Source organism: Chroicocephalus ridibundus, chromosome 4 (assembly GCF_963924245.1).
Source record: "Chroicocephalus ridibundus chromosome 4, bChrRid1.1, whole genome shotgun sequence".
In the NCBI taxonomy this organism is placed as follows: Eukaryota; Metazoa; Chordata; class Aves; order Charadriiformes; family Laridae; genus Chroicocephalus; species Chroicocephalus ridibundus.
The window spans coordinates 90,352,766-90,368,205 of NC_086287.1; the positions used below are offsets into that span (position 1 = coordinate 90,352,766).

At 43.6% G+C, this 15,440-nt stretch overlaps 1 protein-coding gene across 1 annotated transcript; it reads left to right on the top strand.

Moving 5' to 3' along the window:
* Positions 1-590: 590 nt before the first annotated feature.
* HSD17B2 (hydroxysteroid 17-beta dehydrogenase 2) lies at positions 591-12,950 on the top strand. Its single transcript, XM_063332660.1, has 7 exons — positions 591-799; positions 1,716-1,814; positions 1,960-2,276; positions 6,566-6,778; positions 7,099-7,284; positions 10,324-10,461; positions 12,079-12,950. Exons 3-7 carry the CDS (start codon positions 2,000-2,002, stop codon positions 12,435-12,437), a joined length of 1,173 nt encoding a protein of 390 aa, XP_063188730.1. The 5' UTR covers positions 591-799; positions 1,716-1,814; positions 1,960-1,999; the 3' UTR covers positions 12,438-12,950.
* The last annotated feature ends 2,490 nt before the right edge of the window (positions 12,951-15,440 follow it).

Here is a 15,440-nt window from a genome sequence, read left to right on the forward strand (position 1 = left end):
TGTGACTGTACAGTTTGGAGAAAAACAAGCTGGATTTGGACTCAAAAGATACTGTAGAGAATGGCCATTCACGTTGCAGACTACCACAGAAGGATCGTTCTCCATGAAAGGCATCTTCTTTTGCCATTGCTTTAGTTGGGTGCAGGTGTGTGTTGTGCCAGCACACAGCGGCAGGCGTGTGTACAACGCGTGCATGTTGTCCCCAGTGTCCCTATCCTCCAGTTCAATGTGTGAGGGACGGGGTGTGCACAGGCACATAGGCATTTCACTGGGGGACCTAGCACGTGTGAAGGCTCAAATGGAGACTGCTTTGCAGGGACCAGGCATGGTGACCATCATGGCTTGGCCCCTCTCCCACCTCGGTCCCTTCCCCTCAGGCTGAGGGGAGCCAGGGCGGACATTGGGCTGGAGATGGTCACTTCTGCCCCTCTTCCTGCTAGGCAAAAACTCCAGCTCACTATATCACCAACCGTGAAAGCTGATGCTTTAAATGCCAGGACAGTTGTGATCATCTAATTTGTGCGATAAAGACCAATCAGGGAGAGAGAGCAAAAGTCTCCAAAGACATCTTTAAGAAGACACCTTACCAAAAGGCAGGCAACAATTGACCTCAAGACCACCGTGCTGATAAAAGCAGAGGCAGCAAATGGCAAAAAGAAGTGGGAATAGTTTACACTTTGTGCACTAGTGGGAGGATGGGTGAATGAGTGCTCGCAACAGCAGTGAGCGACAAGCAGCCCTCGAGGGTAATGTTCCTTTAAGAAAGTGACCTCATCTCTAATGTAAACTACATATAGAGGTATGTAAACATTTTCGCTGGCTGTAAAAATTTATATCCAACCTGTTTGTCATCCCATAAAACCCCAAAGGAATAATGGCATGGAAATGTGTGCGTGTCTCATGCTATGTTTGCACCCTGCACTTCGATCTTCCGGTGTCTGTCTGAAATAAAATAGGTCAGCACTGCATTTTCTTTCGGAAAACCAGCTACATCATGTTAGCTGGCTGTGTGATAACTTAGGCTCGTCTCTCAAACCAGTTAGCAGGGATTTTTTTTAAACTGGGTTAAATTTGCCTAAGTTGTATTTCAGTCCTTTTAGCCAGATGGATTTTAAAATCTTATTATTGTTTAAGTAACTTTCAGAGTACACCACAGTAAGTGTTAAGGCTCTCAAATATATTTAATTGATTGCATTTTTTTTTGCCCCCAACTTGCTGTGGGGATTGAACCAGTGATTCCTGTCAAAACTAAAGTGAATGTTGTCACTGGAGGTCAACTGAAGACTCAGCTCAGGTGTGTTACATGTGTTCACTTAACAAAGTGCCCTTAATGGCAAACCAGCGATCACCCCTTCCCAGCCCTCCTTGGATATCCATTAACAGTAGGTATTTGCTGAATGTGGAGTAGGTAAATAGCCAAAGGTACACTAAAGGAGGGAGGGTAATTTTGGGGCTTTTTGTTGGTAGAGGAGGGTGGTCCATGCGTGATAAAGCCCAACGCTAACCACACAGTTTGTGCTGCAGAGAGTAAATAACCCTGTCCTGACTCATTTTTGCCACTGCCTATCGCAGATCAGTTCCACTGAAACTACACCCTAAGTTTTTTGGCAGGAAATTCCAACTATTTCCCATAAAGGAAACTGTTCTTTCTTCACTGTCTAGGAAAATGTACTTTAAACATATAAAACATATAGCAGTTAATTTTTTTCCTGAAGCCAACGCCTGCTACATCATGTCCATTCCCAGTGCTGTCAATCATTATCCAGCCAGCATATTGTTCAGAAGGTGGAGCTGTCAGGCAGGAGGAATAAGAGGTAAGAAAAGGAAGGCTTCTGCTTCTTGCTGATGCCAAAGGTAAGTGAGATTATGTCAAACCTTTAAACAGAGTCCCCTTTCTCTGCCCCACCCCCTGCTCCTATATAACATGTGCTGCATTTAGCAACACCTGCTTTTACCCAGCCGGTGGTGGGCTGTGTGTGCCTGCTTCTCATCCCTGCTGATGGATGCTCTTGCTGGCAGTCCCCTTGGATGGCTCTGCGTGGGTGTCACCGTGCTTTTTGGGATGACCGTCCTCTGCATGGCCAAGAAGAGCCCGGCAGAGAAAGCAAAGGCGCTGGTCCAGAGCCTCCTGCCCGCCTCGCTGGGGCTGCTGTGCGTGGCCGCGCTGGGGGCTGGCGGGGGGCTGGTGGTGTTCTGCGCCGTGAGCCTGGTCTTCTCCGCGTACCTGGGCGGCAGGATGCTGCTGCCCGTGGGCGACAAAGCTGTGCTCATCACAGGTAAGGTGCCGTAAACGCGCTCTGGGAAGCAAAAACTGGCTTTTCTTACAAGTGGGCTTGAAAACTTTGTGTCCTCAGGTTAGGTATCTACGAAATGCATGCTTGTAAGGTTTCCTTTTAATTTTTTTTGTTTTCTCATTTTACTTGCTTTGCCAGAGATGTTTTTACCAGGTAAATAAGTGTTCTGAAATTAAGTAGAAAAGCATCTTAATAGGTGCTATTATTTTTTAGTGTTTCATTTAATCTTTACAAGTAGCTTTTTAGACATGCTTGTGAAATTAACTGGTGCAAAAGGCATAAGAATACTTACGATGGTCTAATTTTTTAGGAGAGACGTTAAATTCTGGGAGCCCTGAGAGCTCTACGTTCATACGTTACTTTTGTTTACTTGAATTTGTTGCGCTGATTACGGATGTACGGTTATCTTTTGGCGTGCGCATTTATGCCGTGCATAGTGTGTACATCGTGCATATATTTCAAGACACTGGTTTGGTGCCATTTCTTTGAAACGATGTATGAAACCATTTGGGAGTAATTTCCTTCACTAGCAGTGAAAGTTCAGAGCTAATGAATTCAGTCTCTATTAACACTCTGATCTACTCAAACCCCACTTTTAGTTTGCAGGGATGGCATTTTTGTAGTTTTATGGCTTTTCTCCTGTTTCTTCTAGAACTTTAAATGTTGTTTATTTGTGTTAATCAAACCTTCCAACCGCGGTGGCTGCCAACTGCTTCTTGCACTGTTAACTTGCTCTTTTTTGTTTTATTTTCTCTGGAAAGCCTGAATTAAGTTGCTTTGGTTTATATAGCTGTTTCTTGCAGAATTTCATTTTGTTTTATAAGGACACCTGGAAATAATTTAGATTTGCCTCGCAAGCATTAATACAGGGATTAAATGCAAAAGTTAAGAGAGGACAAGACGAGCAGCATGTTCTCCACTTGTGGTTTATCTGCCAGCTGGGGTTCTCCCTGCAGGTGCATCAGATGAAGATGGGCATTGGGCAGGGGGGAACAGGGAGCACTCCTTTTCCCACCCCTGCAGGTGTGGGGCTTTCGCTTGCACTTGGGCATCTTCTTGCCTTTTTTAAGACTGCAGTTTTTCAGGAAAGAGCACTCTCAGAGCTTACCTGCTCTAGAGAATTTGAATTAGAGCAATATAGAGGAGTGAAGAACATTTGGGTATATTCCAGCAAGAGAATGTGCTGCAACTGTCCTGAAGAAACGCAAGTTTGGACACCTCTGACAGACGACGCGTCTGAGAAGGCTCTTCTTGGTCTTCATTTGAATCCAGACTGGTATGCAATCAATCAAACCATCCATCAACTGAAACAAAGGTTTTAGTCAACACATTTCTTGGTTAAATTGCTCTGATTGTAGTGCTCTTCCCCATACCAACAGTGGGGTGTGTGTCTGCATGTGTGTGCAGGTGCAAGGCGCATTTAAATCAATTTAGGTGTCCAGTTTAGACAAGACCTGAGGCAGGCAGTTAATGGGAAATGGTGATTTTTTTTTTTTTTTTTCTTTTTTCTTTCCCTACCATTTTCAGCCCCTCAGGGTTGTGGAATGCTGCTGTGCTCTGGGCAGCTGCCACTTAACACTTGTGAGGTGGCTTTGGCAAGCGGCTGGAGTTGTCTCTGTGCTTCTCTTCTTGGATTTTGTCAAATATTGTTCTGGTCCTCTTTGGGTGTCCCTTGTACGGGTGCTGCTGTGCGTTATTTATTTAATCCAGCAGTTCAGGAGAGTACCATGATAAGGGAGAAGCTGTGCCCAGTTGTCAAAATGCTTTTTCACATGAGTAACTGTGGGCATGTGAGCAGTCTTAATGTCACTGGTGAAACATTTCTATTGATCCTGTTGCTGGGAGTGGGCGCTTCAGTATCCTTGAACAGAAACACTTTAGTGCAAACACTTCAGTGTAGTTTGGTGGACCTAATAGACAGCTTCCCTAAGAATTAAATCACTGTGAAGATATGGAATAGCAGGAATTATAAAATTCTTGCCGTGGTTATTCTCTGTGCAGTGGGATGAATTTCTCCAGTTAACTTGGTCTTTTCGTTCTTGAGGTGTGACTTAGTGTTTCTGATGCTCAGTGTGAGCTGATGATAAATTCTCAGTGATGATTCAGTTGCTGTCAGTAGTGACTGCATTTCTTACAATAAATCTTCTAATAATTCACAAATTGTTATTTTTGACATAGAAGCAAGGGGGGGTTGGGGGGTAGCAATTCTCTAATTCTTCCCCATAGAGACCTAACTACTGTTTGAATTTTATGAGTTGAAGGGTAACGTTTCTCTGGACTTCAGTAACCGATCTGAAACTCAAATCAGCCTTGTTTTGATAAAAGCTGGGGACAAACCCAATGTCAGGCACAGACAACCACAGCTTTTTATTTCTTCTCAGGGTTGCTACACCCGTCTCTAGTTGTTGAGCACTCTGCTCCTTCCCAAGTTTAAGGTGCGGTGTAAAACTTAAGTAATATGTAGCTCTGTGGCTGTGTAGTTGCTGGGAAGGATGGAAAGGGAAGGATTTCATCTAGAAACAGGATTTTTCACTAAAAGAAAAAGAAGGAAAGACATCCCACCCCCAAACTCAGAAATCTGTCGTGTCTTTGGGATATTTGCAGGCTTCTTCATGTCTCTCTAGGGAATTCCAAGAATGCACGTTTGTTCTTCTCTTTCAGGTCAGGGCTGTGAGAAGCTAGGTGTGATATATGTGGTGTTCTGGTGCACCTTCAACAAACTGCAGGCTTCAAAAATGCCAAAATTGTGTATTTTTTTAAAAAGAATTAAGTAGAGCATGAGTAATTCTTTTCAACACCTTACACTGATTGATCCAGGTGTTTAGTATGTGTTTCTTCCAAGTCATCTGAAAGTAATTTTTTTACCTTTCAGGACTAAAGCCCCAGTTAAAAGACAGACTTGAGAAATGAAGATCTAGCATGATTAAGATGAATTTCTTCAGCAGTCAAATTCTGTTGTCTGTGGATTTTGAGTGCAGGAGCAGACCTGTGAATGGCGATGCTAATATCCACCTCAGTGTGCCAAAAATCATAAATTAACCCTGGTAGGGTTAAGTAGGGAATATCGCAACTCTTTCACAAATGAGGAAATAGTAAAAAAAAGCTGGCAGAGTCCCAGCCTGTTGTCCCTCGTTTAGGTTTCCAGTCATGCAGACGGGTTTGGAAGTTGAGCATTTATGTAATAAATGGCTGTTGCAGGAGATGGCCAAGGCTGGGATAGCTCCACGGATCTTGGTGCACATCAGCATCCAGGAGCTTTCTTTGCTGCGGTTGGACCGGAGGGTGCAGTGCTGTTTCTCTGTAGATGAGAGGAATGGAAAACAGAATTAAAAAAGACACCAGGAGAGAGAACACTTAAAAGTATCTTAAGGTAGCGGCTGCAAAATACTGTGTCAAAGGGAGAGACTTGAGAATCAATGGCATTATTTGTCAAATATTCATCATTGTTACCTGGTGGGAGGAATTGCACAACCACGATTGCAAAGATCATTGTTGTGTATTTGCTCTAATAGTGCTTCCTGCATTTGGTAGTTTGTTGTTTTATATGGACAAAGTTGGGGAATAAGTTTAGGGAAGAATAGAGAGGGTAAGAGAAATTCTGATGCAAGTTTGCATAAAAAAAAAAAAGCAGCTGGTACTATTTGTCTTAGCCTAAAAATGCTATTCTGAAGCTTTCTTAGGCTTTGAAAACATTGAACTCCTTTGCAGGTAAAGAAACAGTTGCTCAGCTTTGGCTTGGTGGCAGCTTGTGACAAAAAAGTATTTATTAGAAGGATCTGGATGGTAGATACTTGAATAAAATGATGCTACTTCTTTGAATTAAGAAATATAACCCAACAATTTCTTTGAATTCCGATGCCCTGTAATTGCTTTGTCCATCTGAGATTTAAAATATTTTTGTGTTTTTTCTTGGGTGTTTTTTTCCCCTGGATACTTTTGTTACCAGGTTTCAGCCTGAATATTTATATAAACCCAATCTGGGATTTTATTTCTTCTGTATGTATGAAGTAAGTCTGTCGGTGGTAGAACATGAGCTGGTGCCATCGTCTCTGAGCCAAGAGGTCTATCAATCTCTCTGGAACGTGCAAAGGTCCAGCTCCTCAAACCTTCAGAGCTGAACCTTTCTTCCTGTGGTCACGTGTATTTCAGGGACTTTATTTCATCATCTTTTGGGTTACATTTGCATGTATTTCCAATTTATTTTATTTTATTTTTTTTAGATGATGGTTTAGGACAGACCTACTTTTCAAGTGTCTTTTTGATGCTTTCAGGAAGTGACACTGGGATTGGACATGCACTGGCTAAATACCTGGACAGTTTAGGTTTTGTTGTGTTTGCTGGGGTTTTGAATAAGGACGGACCTGGAGCTGAGGAACTGAGACGGACCTGTTCTCGGAGACTCTTTCTCCTGCAGCTGGATATAACCAATGCCACCCAAGTCAAGAAAGCCTATCTAAAAGTCTCAGAGAAGGTGCAAAATACAGGTATGGCTTTTTTGACATTATAATGGTGTACTAATGTAGCTGCATACAAGGTGCATCTCTTACCTGTTGGCTGCATCATGGCCTATGTGTTCAGGTCGTTTTCCTGCTGCAGTCTCTGGGCAGTCAGGGTATTTATATTGAGGAGTCCTGCTGTCTGGGACATGAAAAATGGTGATGACTCTTCAAGGAGGGGGTACCGTGTATCTGTATCTGCAGATGAGCTCTGCTTTGATCTGGAGGCACCATTCAGCTCATCAGTTTAATCTTTATGGAGTTGACTTCCTGGTGTATAGCAGCCCTGTGCTCTCTCCTTTTCCCAGGGCTCTGGGGAGTCGTGAACAACGCGGGCATCCTGGGCTTCCCTGCTGATGGCGAGCTGCTCCCCATGAGCACGTACAGGCAATGCATGGAGGTGAATTTCTTTGGGGCTGTAGAGGTATCCAAGACCTTCTTACCATTACTTCGGAAATCCCAGGGGAGGCTGGTTAACATGTCCAGCATGGCAGGTGAGCTGAACTGGCGGAACAGAAAAAACAACTAACTTCCTTGGCAAAAATGCTGAGGAAGGTGTCAGTTGGCCTTGCTTGTCAATACACCTAGAGAATTGGTATCTAGGTAATAACTGCAGGTTTTTCTTTTATTTGGGAGACTATTCCCAGAAATCAGCCCTTAAAGCAGAAGATTTTAATAATGCTAAAAATATGCTATTATATAAACGACAGTAAAATTCAGATCTTGTATTATAGATGCTATGAGTGATAGCTCTGTGAGCTTCCGGAAAGGTAGATGGTAAATCACAGGTGTTTCTGTAATGTGTTCAAGCAGAAGTCTGTGGCCGTCTTGGTTTGCATGTCATTGAACCACATTGCAGAGATGCCCAAAAGCTGTCTGCCTTTTCAGAGACAGGCTCTCTTCCATTTGGGCTGGCTACAGCTAAAGTTTTTGACTGTTTTTTAATATTGTAGGTTAAAATTGAAGTGTATGTTCATGACATTCTCCATTTGTAACAGTCTATAATAAAAGTTGGATATTTCAGGTGGGCAGCTCCACCTCTACGCTCTTGTAGGGCTCAAGTACTGTAGTTAAAGTGAGAAAGCACAATGCTAAAACACCTGCTGAAGAGAAACGTTCAGTTCTTCAAGAGCAGAAGGCAGTTTTATTTTTTTGCTGTGTCCTATGGCTCTTTCCAGAGTGCACAGTCATAGAGCATGGGCTGCTAATAATCTGGGACCTGAAGAGACTGTGCGTTTATATTTCTCTAAAAATATTTTGGATATCTTCCTAAAAATACTTTAACCTAATTTATTAGCAAAGTGGTATTTTTTTAAAAATTATTAACAGCATATAATATGCTTTCTGGTTTTGTCCCATAAATTGGATCCTGTGCTCACTATATATATGCCTTTATAACATGACCTTCTATTCTAGGACGGCAGCTGAAATGCTAAGATGTAGGAACTGAAGTAATACGGTCTCTGGTAGCCAACAGCTGAGGAGCAAGAATGCTCCTTTGAAAATGAGACCTGCTAGAAGCAGGATGTCATGATGCTGGAAAGTATTTTGGTTTAAGACCTCTTAAGGATTTACCATATCCTCTGCTTCACAAACTTTCCATTGTCTTGTCTTTTTGGACTCTTATTTCTGTGCACTCGAATCCTGCTGTATTGCTGAGGTGGCTTGTGCAAGCATTACCTTGTTTTCATGGCTTATGTTGGGGATGTGGCCTCAGCCTGCCTTTGACGCTACCGTCTCCTGTTTCCTTTTTATAATCTTAAGTATGTTTTGTATCTGCCTGTCTGTGTTTATGGTTCGTTGCTGACACTTAAAGAAATCAGGACTGAATTATCAGAAGGACCTTTCTGGTGCTGCTCTGCCCACCAGCCCTTGCAAGCGCAGAGACAGAGGACAGACCTCTGTTTCTCTGAGCACCCAAGTGAAGCTTACGCATTTGGTGTTTTGGGGCAGATGTCTTAATTCTTGCCGTGAATCCCCCAGCTGCCTTGCAGGGATAAATGGAGAGCTTCCGTGTGCTGAATAATTTGCCCTTACAGGAGCTGATGATGAGCCTGCTTAAACCATAGCTGATTGCACAGATGTTCTTGCACACGAGCTGGTTTGGGTAAATAGCTTCCTCTTAACGCAGGGTCTGAGGGTCCTTTGGTAAAACATTAGCAGAAAGGTTAGCGAGGTCTAGTTGTGCTGAATCTATTCCTGTCTGTGTAGAGCTAATTTAACTGGACTCGGTTAGCCTGACCTCAGAGGGAAAGAGTGTGCGGTTCAATTGGCTCAAACCAATTGAAACTCAAACTTATTCAGATACATACAGAAGAATAATTAACATATAATTGGCCCGAGCTCTTCAAAGGAGTGACTCTGTGTAAGAAGCTCCTGTGATACCTTGGTGGCTGTGGTACAAAACCTAATAAACGGCACCAGTGACTTACCTGAATATTCCCCTGTGTTGAAGTATTTTATTTTAAAAAATTCAAATACGTGGAGATGAATGTGTACTGTTTGGAAGGCAGGCTGTGCTGGAGGATGTGCCCAACCGCCCATGCAGGCAGGAGGAGCGGTATGCCTCAGGGAGAAGCGTTGCCCATTCTGTTCCCTCCTCCCCGCTGTGCCAACAGAGGCCGTGGTGGCCGTGATGACCCCTAAATCTGGCAGTGATACTCTGTGCGGTGATAACACCAGCCTTGTGGAGAAAGTGGTGGGGCTGAAGAAGGGAAGATGCTCAAATCAAAGTGTCTTTGGATTTTTCTGAAGAAGTGACTGTCAGTTTTTTGGAACAGAGGAAATATCTGTATTTGGAAGATGTTACTTTCTGGAAGCTTTTATTTTGTAAACATACGGATTTATTTTAAATTCACCTAAAATACTGGCTGTTTTCTATCTTTTTCCATCTGAACAAACGCTGCTGGGGTTGGAGAAGATGAGATCTAACTGTAGGCAGGAGATCTGCTTCCATGATGGGTCTTAGAGAGTCCTGTCGCCTGGGCAGCATGATTCCAGCTTTGGGTTGTCCACAGAGATTTCCCCCACTCTTGCTCTGTTGTCTCTGGTCTTTCTGAAACTAGCTGGAAGGAACTGTAAGATAAGTTGGCTTTATAAAACTAGAATTGAGATTACTTACCCTGTTGTAACTGTGCTTTATAGTAGGAGCTTGAAATTCGTGTACAGTCACAAGAACAGCGGCATTAACTTATTGCTTCATTATTTATATGGACTGAAACATTATCTGTGTTTCTGAAACCAATAGTCATAATTTGCAGCAGTTTTATCCTTAAATGCAACACAGTTTATTTTTCTGCCATACGAGGTGTCTTATCAGGTGTTACTGAGCGTAACTGCTATAAGCAACTGCTAATTTACAACTTTCACTTTTTTTTAACCTCCAGAAAGAAATGATTCCCTCACTGACTTGTCTTTAACCTCAGTGAGAGCCGCGTAATTTTGGTTGCACTATAATCTTCCTTCTAAATCTCGAAAATAAAGGCTGGAAAGAGCCGCTGTTGAACTTTATCATGTTTATATTGCTCCTGCAGGAGGCATTCCACTACCGAGGTATGCTGCATACGGTGCATCAAAAGCAGCTCTGTCCATGTTTTCGGGAGTAATGAGGCAAGAGCTTTCCAAATGGGGAATTAAAGTTGCTGCAATTCATCCATCAGGCTTCCGAACAGGTTGGTATTTGACATTTTGGGTAGTTCTTTCTGCCTCGCCTCTCTCCCTGTAGTCCAGCATCCTCAAACGGAGCCCTGAGTGATTCTCAGCAGTCGGACTTTTTTCCCATTCTTCAAGTTGGTTCTGGAAATTAAGATCCGCATTCTTGGGGAGAGATGTTCCCTGCAGTTCTGCATGGTGTCTGCCTCCGTCTTGTGAGTGTAGCGTTTCTCCTGGGCAGAGCTTTCTCGTTGCATTGAGATAGGGCAGTGTTCAGGCAATTGGTGCCTTCCCTTTGCTCTGCCTTTGTTGAAGTTAACAAACCGAGCATCCCAGTGGGGTGATTTGAGTGTTACAGCTTGCTTGTCCTGTGCGAGAGATTCAGGACTCGCTGTCAGTCCTACCTTTTTCGATATCCGAGCTCTCTTTATTGAGCTGCTCAGTCTTGCATCAAAGTGTCTGCAGCAATACCTGTCATCCTGCTTAATTGCTGTCAGTATTACCCTGTATAGTCTCTGATCTCTCCGCTGCTTGCCTCTGCGCGCCTGCTGCTTTCTGTCCTAAATCTTCTTTCTCCTCCTTCCACTGCTCTGAGCACTTTCTGCAGAGCCCATCCAGGTTAGGCTCATCTCCTGCTGCAGGGACCCTTGCTGCTGGGAGCAGGGTGGGTGTCACGCAGGTCCCTGCTCTGTGGACGTGCCTGGGAGCTACCTGGGGACAACTTCAAGTCCCACTGCTGCCTACTCGGCAAGTCCTGGCAACTTCACGGGGGCAATTTTTGCGTTGGCGAAAAGCAAAATGGTCTTTTTCATCAAACCCGCTGCCTTGAATGATGAGGGGAGGGGGCCCTGTGGGGCTCTGGGCTCTGACAGCACCGGCAAGGTCAGTGGTACCCACCCGAGGTTTTATCTTCAGGGCACTGCTTAGCTCTAGTCAGGCTCCTGGGTGAAAACTTCATGCATCGCAACAGCTCCTGGTATTTGAGACTTAATATTTACGTCAAGATTTTTCTTTATTTGCAATGCTTAATTCACGATAGTTAGGCAATAAATGCATTGGAAAAGCCACTGCTTTCAATCCTACATGATGCGGGGGGGGAGCGTGTGTGGAGATTGTATTTATTTATTTATTTATTAAACCCTGGCCTAATACAAGCCTTATCCTTCATGAAACTAGTTATTGAAATACCAATGTCACTTGTGAAAGGGGAGCTTAGCACTTGGCCAGTCCAAGTGAATCCTGTTTGTCTTAGTTTGCCTGTCTTTCCTCAGTCACTCATATCTGTTAATAAATACTGATTAGAAACGCTCACAAAATGAATAAGGACAGAATGGCGAGGCGGGGAAAATAAATAAAATAGATGATGACTTGGCTGTGGAGCGCCTTTTTAGGTAGAGCTGGTAACCTAACAGTGCATAAACACCTGCTTTACACGTAGTCTGTGTTCATGCCTTCCCTTCTCTTCCAGGTAGAAGCACTCGCAGTGTACCAGCTGTTTTGTCGGTTCTTCACTGACCCAGTTTAGAACAACTGTGAATCAGCGTGGGGGTGGGGAGCAACTTACTAATACTTACAAATGATTTTTTTTTTAATTCAGCCCCAAACCCACTTGCTATCCTGTGATGTTGCTACTGCAGGTATACAAGGCACATCTGACCTGTGGGATAAGAAAGAAAAGGAACTGATGGAGAACCTTCCAGAAGACACAAGGCAAGACTATGGTGAGGACTACGTCCTGGGGCTGAAGAGCTACCTCCTGCACATGCCCGCGTACTGCGATGCCGACCTGTCCCCCGTGCTGAACGCTATCCTGCACGCCTTGCTGGCCAAGAGACCACACGGCTTGTACACCCCTGGCAAAGGGGCTTACCTGCCCCTCTGCGTCTTCTGCTACTTTCCTCTCTGGTTCTATGACTTTTTCATTAGCAAGATGCTGAGTACGGAGCCTGTCCCAAGGGCGCTGAGAACATCAGCAGCTGAAAGCAAGAATCTCTAAGGTATCCATCAGCATTTGTCGTACTTGAGGAGATGACTGGGGAAAAACTCTGTTTTAAAGACACTGCTATTTATTGTACTGTATTTGTTAAATTACATTTACGCTGCCTTACATACAGAGGTAAATCTTTGTGTTAAGAGTAATGTTCAGGCAAAGCAGTGGATGAACAGAAATAGAAAGCTATCCCCAGATGGGGCATCTTTGGAGGAATTTCAATGATTTCCTGATGTCTTTGTATCCTGCCTTCTCTGTAAGGTATCTCATGAGGTTGTATAGTTCCTGTCTGCTTCAAAAGGCACCACCAACACGCACAGATGTATAACCTGTTTTTTAAAACAAAAAGATCCTTGAGAGTTAACAACCTTCTTAAACATTATAAGGAGTTGAATATATTCCTGTCATTGGAGAGATTTAAAAATGTCTAATGCAAATGTTTCTCTCTGCAGATTCAGCCTAATATGGTGAGGTTTTCTTGGTTCTGTTGCTGTCGGACCTGAGAAACGATTGGCCTTTTCCCCCCCCCCAATTTTGTGAAGTATAGTTGTGATGTTTATAATGTGTCCTCTTTGCTAGACTAAGCAAAATAAATTAGTTGGGGGGGGGGGGGGGGGGAGGAAGGGAATGAACAAAGACAGATCAAGACCTTCACGAAGAAGCAAACAATCTCCTTCCTACGGTATTAGAAAAAGTAATAGCAAGTATATCAGCTGCTAATGTGGTGCGACTGTCTTGGTCATTCTGTGCATTGCCTGTATATGCCTGCGCTTCTTTAATTATTAGTAAACTCTGATCTCAGTTCTGCTTTTTGTACAATTCCTTACTCGGTTCTAGGATTATGAAGAACTCATGTTTTTGCTGTCTTCTCCTGACACCTTCCTGTGTCTCCTGCTGCTTTGGGGAGAGTTTGTGCTGACTCCTCTAATATCAGCCAGTCTTCAGGTTGGCTTTACTGGAGTTCAGTGTCCATCTTCTGACAGATTTTGGTCGCTCCCCTTCCCGAAATTCCTTCTGGGAACATCAGGTGCCCTTCCTGCGCCCTATACCGTAAAACCTTCACCAATGCCAAGAGGTCGGGCAGCTCGCCTATGTTTTTCCTTCCCTGCTCCCTTTTTGCATTGCCCATCACATCCTCAGGCCTTCAAAGGCTGTGATATTTTCAAAGAAAGCCTCGTTCCCCCGGGTTCCCTGGTTTGGCCATCTGCCCTGTGCCTTACTTTGACAAGATGCATTTCTTTTCCAATGATGAAAAATCGAAAGTCATTAATTCTGGGCTTTAAATGTAAATGCACTTTTTTTCTTTTCCTTTCCTTTCCGAGCAACTTCTAGTCTTCTGTCATAATCCCACTCCTGTGATGTACTCTTGCAGTCAACTGAACAAAATCACAATTTAATTTGCATCTGTAGTATTTTTTCCATCTCTTTTCTGCATCTTTGACATCAGTGCGAGACTCCTGTAAGTGCACAGAAGGATGCCCAGCAGACTTGGCCTGCCATTTCAATTTGTGCCCCCGTGTGGAAATCCTCCTGTCCTCTACGCTTTGTCATGATTACCGCTTTTGCTACTGAGGCTTATCTCCTTGTGAGTTTATATCAGTCGTAGAATCATAGAAACACCTAGATTGGAAGGGGCCTTTCAGATCATCTAGTCCAGCCGTCAGCCTAACTCTGACAAAAACCATCACTAAACCATATCTCTAAGCACTACGTCTACCCGTCTTCTGAACGCCTCCAGGGATGGTGCCTCAACCACTTTCCTAGGCAAGACTTTTGCTTTCCTTTCAGAAAGTGCGACCAAAAAAGTTTTTCACTCAGAAAATCTGGGACTGTTTCTAGCTCTCTGCCCACTTCTTCCATTATTTCCCAATTTTTTTTATTTGTCAGCAAAAGTGCATAATAAAAAAAAAAAAAAATATTTAGTAACTGGATTGTTGTGACGCTTTTTCTGTCTCATCTCACCTTTTGTGCTTTTGGGGACTGGTGCTACAGCCCCTCCCTTCCGGGGCTGCCCTTGTTCCCGCAGTGGGAGAGCACCCAGGAGGAAGGTGGCTGGGGACCTTCTCCAGGGAACGGGGACAAAATGGCAGTCGGTGCCTTGTTTCAGGCGGGACACGAACCCAAGTGGCTCAAGGGCAGCTTGTGAGCTGAAAGGAAAGGCGGGTGCAACAGGGTGCAGAGCCAGGGCTGTGCTGGGCGGCAGCCTCTGAATTTTGGCTACCTTCGGGATGAGGGAACTTGCTGCCAGTCAGCCTATCTCCATCTCGGACGGAGGTGGTTGTTTTTCACTTAACACCCAATTTAGACGTAACTTAGGTGGGCTGGAATTTTGCCTTTAGGCGTGTTATACATTATACAAGCAAAATTGCTCTTAGCACATGGTTAGCTGTTTTGTGTAGCAATGTTCATAATCTTTAATTGTTGCTTCGTTATTTGGCTGTGGTTATAAAATGTAAATTTTTTTTCTCCCCTTCACTTTTTTTAATAGGAATATTGTCTTGCACGTTGCAGACATATTAAAGGAGGCATCTACGTGGAAGTTTTTTTTGTTTTGTTTTGTTTTTTTTTTTTACTTTTATTTCCCAGGAAATCTGTGTTCCAAATAGTCATTTTACATCTCTTCACCTAACTACAGAGATATTTTAGCAAGTCTCAAATAATTGTGGTATCAAAGATTGTTACTGCTTTGTTCCTACAGGGAGCTTACTTTGTGTTTCAAAGATATTTCTGTTGTAACATGTTATTGAATTATGTGTCACTTAACAGGCTGTCGTAGTAGAGGTAAATGTCTTTTCCTAATGGCCCACATTGCAAATAACCCGAACTGTGAGACTGGGAGAATTGCAGAATAAATTGTGGGTGTTTGTGGCCGACGCACCCACGTGGATGTTAACGCCGATGGTAGCGCGTGCTCTCAAGGACCAATGTCTAGGTGTTACGCTCCTTTGGTTACCAAAAAGGCTGATTTTAATACAAAACTATTTTAGGGGTGGGAAGAGAGGCTGTTTA

What these genes read in the sequence shown, in the direction of transcription:
- HSD17B2 (XM_063332660.1), top strand. Translation starts at nt 2,000, where the DNA reads ATGGATGCTCTTGCTGGCAGTCCCCTTGGATGGCTCTGCGTGGGTGTC. An exon ending in TAACATGTCCAGCATGGCAG is followed by an intron (nt 7,285 to 10,323) that starts GTGAGCTGAACT and finishes TTGCTCCTGCAG; the next exon opens with GAGGCATTCCACTACCGAGG. An exon ending in TCCATCAGGCTTCCGAACAG is followed by an intron (nt 10,462 to 12,078) that starts GTTGGTATTTGA and finishes TTGCTACTGCAG; the next exon opens with GTATACAAGGCACATCTGAC.